The sequence below is a fragment of the Helianthus annuus genome, chromosome 6, assembly GCF_002127325.2.
Source record: "Helianthus annuus cultivar XRQ/B chromosome 6, HanXRQr2.0-SUNRISE, whole genome shotgun sequence".
NCBI lineage: Eukaryota > Viridiplantae > Streptophyta > Magnoliopsida > Asterales > Asteraceae > Helianthus > Helianthus annuus.
In genome coordinates this window covers 8,498,762-8,509,946 of record NC_035438.2, presented here as the reverse complement: position 1 = coordinate 8,509,946, position 11,185 = coordinate 8,498,762, and the positions used below count along the sequence as shown (strand labels likewise).

The window sequence follows — 11,185 nt, the reverse complement described above, 5'->3', positions numbered from 1 at the left end:
ATTCGCTTTTTCGATATCAGATCTCCTCGGTATTCATGCGGATTTAAGGGCTTCGGAGAAAAAGGAGGCAGTTAAAGGTATCATTATGATCGTGTGTTGGAGCATATGACGGGCCAGAAATAACCTCAAATTTTCCAACATTCCGGTTAAGATAGATAGCATCATGAGTGAAGTCAAGGCTTTAGGTTATCTTTGGTTTTCTAATAGATCTAGAAGCAAAGGGATAAAGTGAGGCGAGTGGTGCTCTTTTGTAAATATGTAAGTTTCTTGCGTTGTTTGTTTTGTCGGCCCGGTTTGGGTCTGCGGTTTCGTTAATGAAGTATACGTTTCAAAAAAAATATGACATTTGAGGATTTCTTTAATAAACAATACTTGAATTAGACATGCATACTTGGATTTTTTAAGCTACAAAGAGTGATGAATTTATTTAAAGTGGATCAAGGTTTCGTTGAGCAACATCCAAGATCCACAGTCTTCACAAAACTAAAACCAAATATTAATAATAAAAAATACTAGTAGTTGATTAACAACTTATTACTTACTCATATTGCTTAAATATAAATCAACGTTTCATCAAATTTCCGTCAAAGTTACCGGGAAATAGCAATCTGTGGAGCATCAATCGGCACCAATTGAGATTGTCTCATCACCAATGATTTGTAGAGCTCGATTATCACCTTCTCATCATATTTTACACCCGGTTTCATCCCGAACTTAGCTTCTCCGTAGCCACCGGTTCCAGCAACCAACGACGAATTCGCCATTCGCATCATCATGTTCACGTAGGCATCACGGATCCTGATTAGCAGCTTCTTTGGAGAGAATCTCAGCTTCAACTTAAGCTTCCGTGTTATTCGTATCCGCCAGAACCTCCTTTGGCTCTTGCCGCCGAGCCGTTTGTAGCGTCTCCTCCGCCAGTAACCTTTAACTCCTTGGTACACTCGAGCTGTGATACGTGTCATTGCATAGATTTATCGAATCATGAGTATTTAAGGGTAGATTAATTTGGATTTAAAGGAAAAAGTTTTTTTTTTTAGAAAACTAATGAAATGGTACGATGATGAAATATGAATTGTAGGGTTGTTATAACTAGGGTTAAGAGTGTGTCAGTGTTTATGTGGAAATAACGTGGATGGGTCATGGGTGGGGTTTTGTCGGGACTATAATCTTGACCGTTGGATTCTTATGTTTGGCCTTGAGAAACAACGACTGTGATTGTGGTTGATTTGATTATGGGTAAGGCTGGAGGGTGTGGTTGGAGTCTACTAGGGGTTTTATTAGTCTATCTAAGCGTTACGTAGGAGCCATTTTAGCTTGGAGGCTTTATCATGTCCCCTTTAATTTGCAGGGTGTGGATGAAGCCTCCGTCATGATTACCTAATTATTTATTTATTTAAATAATAATTTTTTAAATTAAATGGCAATTTTAATAACTAGAAAATTAAAAAAAACATAATTTCATTAAAAAAAGAGTAAAATGTACGGATAGTCCCTGTGGTTTTGCAAAATAACACATATAGTCCTCAACTTTTGGAAACTACACCCGTGCTCTCTGTGGTTTGACAGTTTGTTACTCGGATGGTCCCTGTAGTGGATGTCCGTTAGTTTTCTCCGTTAAGCCGATGTGAAATGACAAAAATGCCCATTAAATTAAAACACTAAATATTAAAATTATCACACACATACATACAAAATATACATACAGACAATTCATTCTCTCTTCATCTTCTCTCCATTAAAAATCACAACCAGAATCACCATCATCAGTCTAATAAAATAATAAAAAGGGACAAGCTTCCTCCTCCTACAAGTCAAGTGGAGAAGAAACTGAAATCTTGCGATCAACAAACCGATAATACTATAGTTTGGACTCAGCACCCGTTCACACGGGGGTTGTTAGGGACAATTACTTGCATGGATTACGGTGGTAATCATGTATTGCGAACTGCCTCGGGCAGTTAATCCGCAGTCATTGGTATCGATAGATCAATGTCGATAATTAACATGCTTCGTTTTCCCCTGTGTATGTGCTGGTTATGTGTAAACTATTTCAAACTCTATATGCTATTATCAAACTTGTATGCTCACCTTTACATTTTATGTATTGACTTTATTTAACGTATGTGACAGGCAATTAGGATGCTTATCTGCTAGGAAGGCGAGCTTAGAATAAGCGTCTAGAGCATAGTTGTCTGTAGATCTTGCAGATCGAGTCTCTAGAAGCATTTGAACAATATTTATATTTGAAATCTGAGTTGTCGGAACAGAATATTTGACTTGATGTTATCTGTAATAATTTGTTTGCTATTTAAGGTACGGTATGGGACGTATTATATAAATTGAATAGTAATGATAGTTGTTATGGAAACTTCTGGACAATCTGTTTCGCTCAGTGCCATGCCCCGATGATTCCGCCATCAGTTGGGGTGTGACAATAACTAATAAATTATAACTCGTCATCTTCGTCGACTCCTCCTTGTTCACGATAAAACCATAGGTGCTCGGTCAGATCGGCTCGAAGGTTATGGTGTGTGTTCCTAGCCTGTATCTTCGCTCGGATAGCTTCTTTCACAGCGTATGTTAGTATTGGGTTCGTCGGTTGGTTACTTTCATCATAGCTTTCTCCATAAAACGCTCTACCCGATTCCTCCAATATCATGTTATGCAAAATGATACACATATACATGATGTTTCTTATTTTACTTTTTTCAAGTATCCTCGACGGCTGGGCGATGATAGACCATCTTTTTTTTAACACACCGAAAGCCCGCTCGATATATTTTCTTGCTGACTCTTGTTTTTTCTTGAAATAAAATCTTTTTTCGTCATCTGGACGCAAAAGTGTTTTTACCAACGTCGCCCACTCGGGATAAATACCGTCTGTGAGATAGTAGCCATACTTATACTCCATGTCGTTTGCATAGAATGAAGTATCTGGTACAACCCCGTTTATGACATCGTCGAAAAGATTCGAGGACACTAAAACTGCAATGTCATTGTTTGCACCAGCCATGCCAAAGTACGCATGCCAAATCCATTTATCTTGAGAAGTGACCGCTTGTAACATTAGGGTAGGACCATCGTGGTCACCACGATGATGTTGCCCTTTCCAAGCGGTTGGACATGCCGCCCATTCCCAGTGTGTGCAATCAAGACTACCCAACATCCCTGGAAACACGTGTATGCGCTGAAGGGCCTCGTATAGAAGTGGAACGTCGGCTGCGGTTGGCATCCTCAAATATTGTCTCCCGTACAGAGAGATAACACCTAATAAACTAGTGTTAATAAAAAAATAATAACGATGTAAATAAAAATAATAAATAATAGTGTTAATAAAAATTACCTTCACAAAAATTTTCAAGAGACGCACGACACATTCTTGACGACATCCTTAAATATTCATCCCACGCATCACTCGCTGTGCCGTACGCTAGTTGCCTAATTGCTGCTGTACACTTTTGTAGTCCAGAGAAACCAACTTTGCGACTTGCACTTACTCTTTGCGTGAAAAAAGGAAATTCACCCGCAAGATCATTAGAAATTTTAACGAATAGTCGTCGGCTCATATGAAACCCACGCTTAAACTGACCATCATCGTATAACGGATTTTCATAAATATAATCTTGCACTAGACGTTCATGAGCACCTAACCGATCATGTTCAAGAGGCGGTTGTCTGGTACGCGATGAAGAGGATTCGGCTTCTTCTCACAAATAATTAATCGCCTCCTGCGTAATTGCGATAACCATATCGTCAAGAACACCATCGGATGAGGAGCTCAAAGACATTTTTTAGTTGTGATTAGTGTGTGTTTTAGTTGTGATTGGTGTGTTATTTAGTTTGGGATAGGTTTATATTTGTATTTGAATAAAAAAAAGTTTTTTTTATTCGAAAATTGCCAAACGATCACATTTGACCAAGCCACCTCGTTCAACGCGTTTTGAGCTTGTTACCACGATGGAGCCCAACCCATGGCGCCCCTATTTTAAATTCGAGGGTGTGGTGGTATAGCTCCCCGGGGCGCTATAGATGGTGAGCTGGCGGGGGTGGCGCCCCCACACCCTCCGCCTATTGGCTGTGGTGATTTCGGCTCGGGCTTCGGTGCTTATAAATGGGTCTCCTATGCATGAGTTTATTTGTCATCGGGGTCTTAAACAAGGGGACCCTTTGTTCTAGCAATGGAGGCCTTGTTTAGTTGTATGAAGAGGGCGTGCTCGGTTGGATTCTTTCATGGGTTGGGGTGTGGAAACCGGGGGCCGGTTCTCTCACAATTGTTAAAATGAAACATATTTTGTAGGAATTGCGTCGGTATTTTCCTGCGAATATTAATTAAAAACCATTCTGTGAGTAAATAGTTAGGATTTTCCGACACACTTCCTACTGATAGTAATAAATCAATTTAAAAATAACATATATTTTTTTAAATAATAAAACTTCATATTTTAATATCATTAATTTCATTTTATTAGGAATGTTATTCATGATAAATTGGATTCCTACGCATTATCTACTAATGATTAAAATGAAAATGAATTCTGTTGGATTTTTGTCGGAAATTGCCGACACTTTTCCCACGCACACTGATTCCTACGAATTTCCGACTAATGGTTAAAATGAAAACGGATTTCGTCGGAAATCTGTCGGAATTTTCCGACACTTTTCCTATGCAAATCCATTTGTCAATTTTTTGTCGCTTTTTTGTCACAAAACTAAGACCCTTTCTTATACGTCGGAGTTTCGTAGGAAAAGTGTCGGCATTTTCATTCGTAGGAAATGCGCAGGAAATTTTGGTAGGAATAGTAGCAGTTTTCTAGTAGTGGTTGTTTTCTCGGGGATTGGTCCATATCTAATGCAAAGAACCTAAAAAGGCTGCCCAGATGTTTCTATTTGGTGTAGGGCTTGCGCATAAATTTAACAAAATGTAGTGTGTTTGGCATTGGTGTGGGAGGCCAGGAAGTCCAGGTTATGGCAGATGTTATGAATTGCAAAGCGGGGGTGTTTCCGTCTAACAATTTGGGTCTTAAAGTGGGGGCCAACATGAATCTTTGCAAGTATTGGAAGCCGGTGTTGGATGTCTTTCAAAGTCTGTTGTCGATATGGAAGGCGAGAAATCTATCTTTTGGAGGTCGTGTAACACTCATCAAGTCGGTACTAAATTCTCTCCCTACATATTATTTTTCCTTGTATAGAGCTCCGGTGAGGGTCATTGAGGCATCAGACCGTATGCGAAGAGTGTTCTTCTAGGGGCCTCGGACAAGAAGGCGAGGCTTAATTGGGTTGCGTGGCAAAAGGTGTGTGCCTCAACCGAATATGGAGGTCTTGGGTTCGGATCCCTAAGGGACGCGAACCTATCCATGTTGTCCTAAGTGGTGGTGCCGGTTTAAACTTGATAATGGTGGTTTATGGCGAAGGGTAGTATGGTCAATTCATCGTAATGCTAGGGGGTGGAACCCTATCCCCATAAAATTTTCCATTTCGGGGCCGTGGAAGCAGATTTCCAGCTCAGTTCAGGAGTTAAAGCGAGTCGGAGTAGATGTGTCCAATGCAATTAGAGGTGTAGTGGGTCGCGGGTCGCGGGTCGCGGATCTGATATATTTTTTTGGCTTGACTGTTGGGTAAGAGCAAGATCAAAACTGTATAGTTTGACTTGGGATGTTTGGGGTGGCTTCAACTTATCTAGTGTGGGATGGTAGTTTGCATTTGAATGCTATGATGCTGTGTATCTGTGGGTGTGTACTGTGTAATATGTCCATTTGGTGTATGCTAGTTTCCCGCTAGCTAGGTTGGAATAAGTTTTCGTTGGCCGTTCAAAAAAAAACATAAAGTACTAAGTTATGTATTTTATAGAACCATCTGGTAAACGGATTAAATAAACAATTTTAGCACTCGTAAGAAGGAATATCGTATGAAAGCGCATTTATACTATTAATAGTTGTGTCAATTCAGTAGACTAATTTAGTTGACTCGTCAATTTATTAATGTACTATTATAAAGATTTTTTTTTTTTTGGCAAATCATCTCTGTTGTAAAACAAAGACTCGAAGGTCGATTAATCGTTACAAGGTAGACTGCCAAGGCCCGAGTTCGTAAAAGGCAGAGTACTCTCCGATTACTATCCGTCTAGGTCAAATACTTCCCTGTATACTCTTAACTCCGACTAGAGTGACAGACAATAGTTTTTTAAGAAAAATCAAAAGTTTTGGACCACTAACTTTAAGTAACGTTTTTTTTTAGAGTTGGGCTGTAAACTTTTCTAAAAGCATTTTATTTAAAAAATGCTTTCTTAACTTAACGAGACGGGAGCATGTTTTTTTAATAGTCATCACGTTCTTCACTCATCAACGTGTGTGATTGAAACTCTTTAAATTCTATAGTTACATTTTATTATCAACTATTATGGGATAACAGTTTATAAGATTTGTTAACTTTTCTTATATGTTTTATTTCTTTTATATTATATTATTTTACGAATTCATTAATCAACTTATAGAATAATTTTTACAATTATATATTTTTGTTTGTTTGATTGTATATTAAGTGCACATAGGCCTCGCAAGTCGCAACTACGTATGTAACAACCGTATACAGCCCATATCTGTAAAGCCCAGTCCATCAAATAAGCCCAACAACAAAAAAGTTTTCTAAGAAGTTCATAATCAAATTTATGATATATTAAGGATTAATCTTATCACACCTAGATATATGAATATAATTTTTATAAGGCTTAGTTTTGCATCCCGAGATCTATGAATATAATTTTTATAAGGGTAGGTTTAGTTTTGCTATTCAGAAAGAGATAGTGGCATAACTTATTGCCCTTGATGTAATTTCCTTTTTTAATATGTCAATGAATTGATAAAAAAAAGTTAGGATTATGGAGGTAAGTTAAGGAATAACATTGGCTGTGTTAGGTGTTTTTATCTTATCCAAACATAGATTATCACTATGTTTATTTAAATAGATGGATTCTCCGGTGCCATTATTAATTTATTTTTTCTCAACGTTCCGGTATAAATTTTATTGAAAATAGAGATGTAGTCAAATGAGACTATATTATAGCAAATGTCGATACCGTAACAAACCGAACTAATACCAAATTCCTACCGCACCACTCAAGGAATCCTAGTAATTTATTTTAAGGGTCGTTTGCCGATTTACATTATATTTTATAAGGGTAGGAATATGGTAAAAAGTGTCTAAAATGTGAGAAGGGTAAGAAAAGTTTTAAACCATTGAATATTTGATCTAATAGTTGAGATCAATAGGGTATAAAATGTAAATTGTGTTTTAATTAGAAGGACCTTATGTAAAATTAAAGGGCAATAGTGACTTTTCCAACGTTTCAAATATGGTAACCGTTTCAAAACCCCCATCAATCTCCTATAAATCAGCGAATTTATGGTAACTGTTTCAAAACCCCCATCAATCTCCTAAAAAATCAGCGAATTTCTCATACTGAAATAAATTTTTCAACAACTTTTTATAACACTATAAAGAACAGTATATTACATGATAAAACACTATAGGAAGATATAACACTATCTGTTTACTGTAAGACACTATACATAAATAAAACACTGTTGATGGGGGATAAAACACTATGAAAGGAACAGTATATTACATGATAAAACACTATAGGAAGATATAACACTATCTGTTTACTGTAAGACACTATACAGAATAAAACACTATTGATGAGGATAAAACACTATGAAAGGAACAGTATATTACATGATAAAACACTATAGAAAGATATAACACTATCTGTTTACTGTAAGACACTATACAGAATAAAACACTATTGATGGAGATAAAACACTATGAAAAGGAGATTAAAGATACCTGTACATAATATAACACTATTGACTGGGGAATATAACACTACAACAAGAACTTACCGTACACAATTAAATGTATAGAACAAATCGAATTCGAATCACATCCCTAATATATCGCCTGATATTTTTGGCAGTTATCTTTGGAAATCAATTAATTGATAAGAATAGACAATTACTAATATACCCTTTTGAATTAATTAAGATAAGGGAAACTTGTCATTCCCAAGTTATTTCTCACACTTCTCACAAAAATTAGACTTTTTTACAGGATCCTCTACCTATTTTATAATTCTAAATTTAAACAATTTTTGTCTTTTAATCGTTTGTTAATCGTTTGAATGATCACTAAACCGTCTTAGGTTGAAAGGCCGGCCGGCCACAAGCCGGCATTAAAACAATTAAACAGCTTTCACTAAGTTATGAACCGGTCAACTCTTCATCTACAGACTACAAACATACATATACACACATATATCTCTTTCTCACTATGTACTTTCAAACAAACTTCAACATGATCATTTTTTTCATCTGTTTATCATTTTCCTTAACATTCATTTCAATCCCCACAACACTTTCTCAACCTCCCACCTGCAATGGAATCTCAATATCCTACACCCACAATTCCGGCTTCCAAATCCCACCAACAGTCACCAACTCCGGTGATCAACCCTACAACTTTCAATCCACACTCACCCTCACTAATGCGGCTGCAGACCGGCTGAATTCATGGCGGGTATTCATCGGTTTTCAACACCGAGAGGTCTTAGTTTCGGCTTCTAATGCAGTACTTGCTGATGGAACAAGTTTTCCGGCCAATGTCTCCGGTGGGGCTGTGTTTGCTGGGTTTCCGGTGACTGATCTCAAGACTGCGGTGGAGACTGCTGGTGATTTTAATCAAATGCAGGCTCGGGTTCAGTTGGTTGGGACTCAGTTTGGTGTGGCGCCACCGAATGCTTCATTGCCGGCGAATATGTATCTTGTTAATGATGGGTTCTTGTGTTCTACTCCATCAAATCCAGGCATGAACATCTATCTTTTCACGTAGGATAAAACTCGTAATATTGAATAAATAATATTTTGAGTAGTTAGTAACGAAGATTCAAGAATTGAGAAATGGTATTTTGAAAAAAATATAATTAGGATCGTAAGCGAATGGAACGTTCAGCGAATAGTATGCAAACTGTTCGGTGTGAAGTTTGTTTGTGTTCGTTCGTTTAATAAATAAACAAAGACGAACAAGAAATTTCGTTCGTTTAGTTAAATGAGCGAACACAAACAGAGGCGACGTTTGTTCATTTATATTCGTGAACGTTTCGGTAACTTGTTTGTTTATATTCGATAGTTCGTTAGAGTTTTTAGTTTTTATATTTTATTCAAATGCTTCAAAATTCCGATAACTAAAATATTTAATAAGTATCAATGTATTAAATATTCTGGTGATGAACTCTTATTTGTGTTCGTTTGTTTCCATTTGTGTTGATGAACGTTAGCTTGTGTTTATATGTGTGCATGAACACTTTCATTTCTTTAACGAAAGAACACGAACATAAAATCTTGTTCGTTAAGCATTCATGAACAGTTTGTAAACACATATATTTCCTTAACAAACGAACACGAACAAGATTGTGACACGTGACACAGTCAGTTACTTATTTGTTAGGTATAAATCGGTGATTATTTAACTTTTATAACCTTTTGAATTCTGAACATAAAATGACAAAATTTTATATATTTCTCTTAAAATTTAAACAAGTTCGTTTCGATGTATTCTAACACTCAAGTCGAACTTTTGCAGCGAATAATGAGACGCACGTCTGTTGCGAAAAGGACCCAAATGCGAAACCTAAAGACGCCGAAGAAGAAGTATTTGAGGCCCGACAAGAAGGGGATGTTGTAATTATGTACGATGTACTCAGTGCACAAGAAACTGAATACATGGCACAAGTGACCATTTCGAATCACAATCCCCTCAGCCGCCTTGATTATTGGCGGCTGAGTTGGGATTGGATGCGAGATGAATTTATTTACCCGATGAAGGGTGCTTACCCGTCTGTTATAGACACAAACGCCTGTATATTTGGCCGACAAGGCGAGTTTTATAAACAACTCGATTTCTCAAAGGCTTTGAATTGTGAGCGAAGACCGACTATTATCGACCTTCCACTCGACAAGACAAACGACACGCAATTAGGACTGGTTCCGTTTTGTTGTCGTAATGGGACCTTGTTACCACCATCAATGGACCCAAGCAAGTCCATTTCGGCTTTTACAATGCAAGTTTTCAAGATGCCACCAGACCTAAACCGCAGTCTACTCATCCCACCGCAAAACTGGAGAATCAACGGCACTATGAGCCCTGATTACCAATGTGGTCCGCCAGTACGAGTTAGCCCGTCTCGTTTACCAAATCCAAGCGGTCTTAGTGCTGACTCGACCGCAGTTGTTAGTTGGCAAGTGGTTTGCAATATGACACGGACAAAACCCAATATCCCAAAATGTTGTGTCTCGTTTTCCTCATTTTTTAACAAGTCTGTGGTACCTTGCAGTACTTGCGCATGCGGGTGCAATACTGCAAATACTTGCAGTACAAGCGCACCCGCACTTCTTCTACCTTCGGAAGCACTTTTGGTGCCATTCGAAAACAGGACTAAAATGGCAAATGATTTCGCAAAAGACAATGATTGGACTTTGCCTGATCCATTGCCTTGTGCAGATAACTGTGGTGTCAGCATCAACTGGCACTTACTATCAGATTTCAAAGGTGGATGGACCGCGAGATTGACCATTTTCAACTGGGGCGAAACTAGTTTTGCCGATTGGTTTGCGGCTGTGGAGTTAGACAAAGCGATGACAGGGTTCGAGGACGTGTTCTCCTTCAATGGTAGTCGCCTAACGGGTTCTAACAACACAATTTTTCTACATGGTCTCCCAGGTTTAAACTTTCTTGTAGCCGAAACAAACGGGCGTAACCCAAAGAAAGATCCACGCGTTCCGGGTTCACAACAATCAGTTATCTCTTTTACGAAGAAAAACATAGACGGGCTCAATGTGGCTAAAGGCGATGGGTTCCCGAGCAAGGTCTATTTCAACGGGTTAGAATGCTCGCTTCCTCCCGTTCTTCCCATCACTAGCCATGGTCCCAAAACAACAGTTGCCTTTGGTTCTAGTCTTTTTACACTTGTTTTGTTATTGTTTCTACATTATTTGATCTAAAACATTATTATTTGTTCATCACATTCATAATTATTTTTGTAAGTTCATTGGTAAAAGCTTCTGTTATGTAAACTACAACTTAAAAGTTAAAAATCTCAAAATTGCACCATTAAATGGCATTCAAATGCAAAACA

General features: G+C 37.8%; 3 protein-coding genes across 3 annotated transcripts; 1 reads left to right on the top strand and 2 right to left on the bottom strand.

Moving 5' to 3' along the window:
* Positions 1-590: 590 nt before the first annotated feature.
* On the bottom strand, positions 591-962 carry LOC118479491. The gene has a single exon (XM_035974036.1). The coding sequence runs from the start codon at positions 960-962 to the stop codon at positions 591-593; it is 372 nt and encodes a 123-aa protein (XP_035829929.1).
* Positions 963-2,446: 1,484 nt separating this feature from the next.
* LOC118479490 (protein ALP1-like) lies at positions 2,447-3,232 on the bottom strand. The gene has a single exon (XM_035974035.1). It carries the CDS (start codon positions 3,230-3,232, stop codon positions 2,447-2,449), a length of 786 nt encoding a protein of 261 aa, XP_035829928.1.
* Positions 3,233-8,225: 4,993 nt separating this feature from the next.
* LOC118479680 (COBRA-like protein 7) lies at positions 8,226-11,093 on the top strand. The gene is made up of 2 exons (XM_035974370.1): positions 8,226-8,857; positions 9,634-11,093. The coding sequence occupies exons 1-2, from the start codon at positions 8,326-8,328 to the stop codon at positions 11,049-11,051; spliced, it is 1,950 nt and encodes a 649-aa protein (XP_035830263.1). The 5' UTR covers positions 8,226-8,325; the 3' UTR covers positions 11,052-11,093.
* Positions 11,094-11,185: the final 92 nt, after the last annotated feature.

What these genes read in the sequence shown, in the direction of transcription:
- LOC118479491 (XM_035974036.1), bottom strand. Translation starts at nt 962, where the DNA reads ATGACACGTATCACAGCTCGAGTGTACCAAGGAGTTAAAGGTTACTGG.
- LOC118479490 (XM_035974035.1), bottom strand. Translation starts at nt 3,232, where the DNA reads ATGCCAACCGCAGCCGACGTTCCACTTCTATACGAGGCCCTTCAGCGC.
- LOC118479680 (XM_035974370.1), top strand. Translation starts at nt 8,326, where the DNA reads ATGTACTTTCAAACAAACTTCAACATGATCATTTTTTTCATCTGTTTA. An exon ending in TTCTACTCCATCAAATCCAG is followed by an intron (nt 8,858 to 9,633) that starts GCATGAACATCT and finishes GAACTTTTGCAG; the next exon opens with CGAATAATGAGACGCACGTC.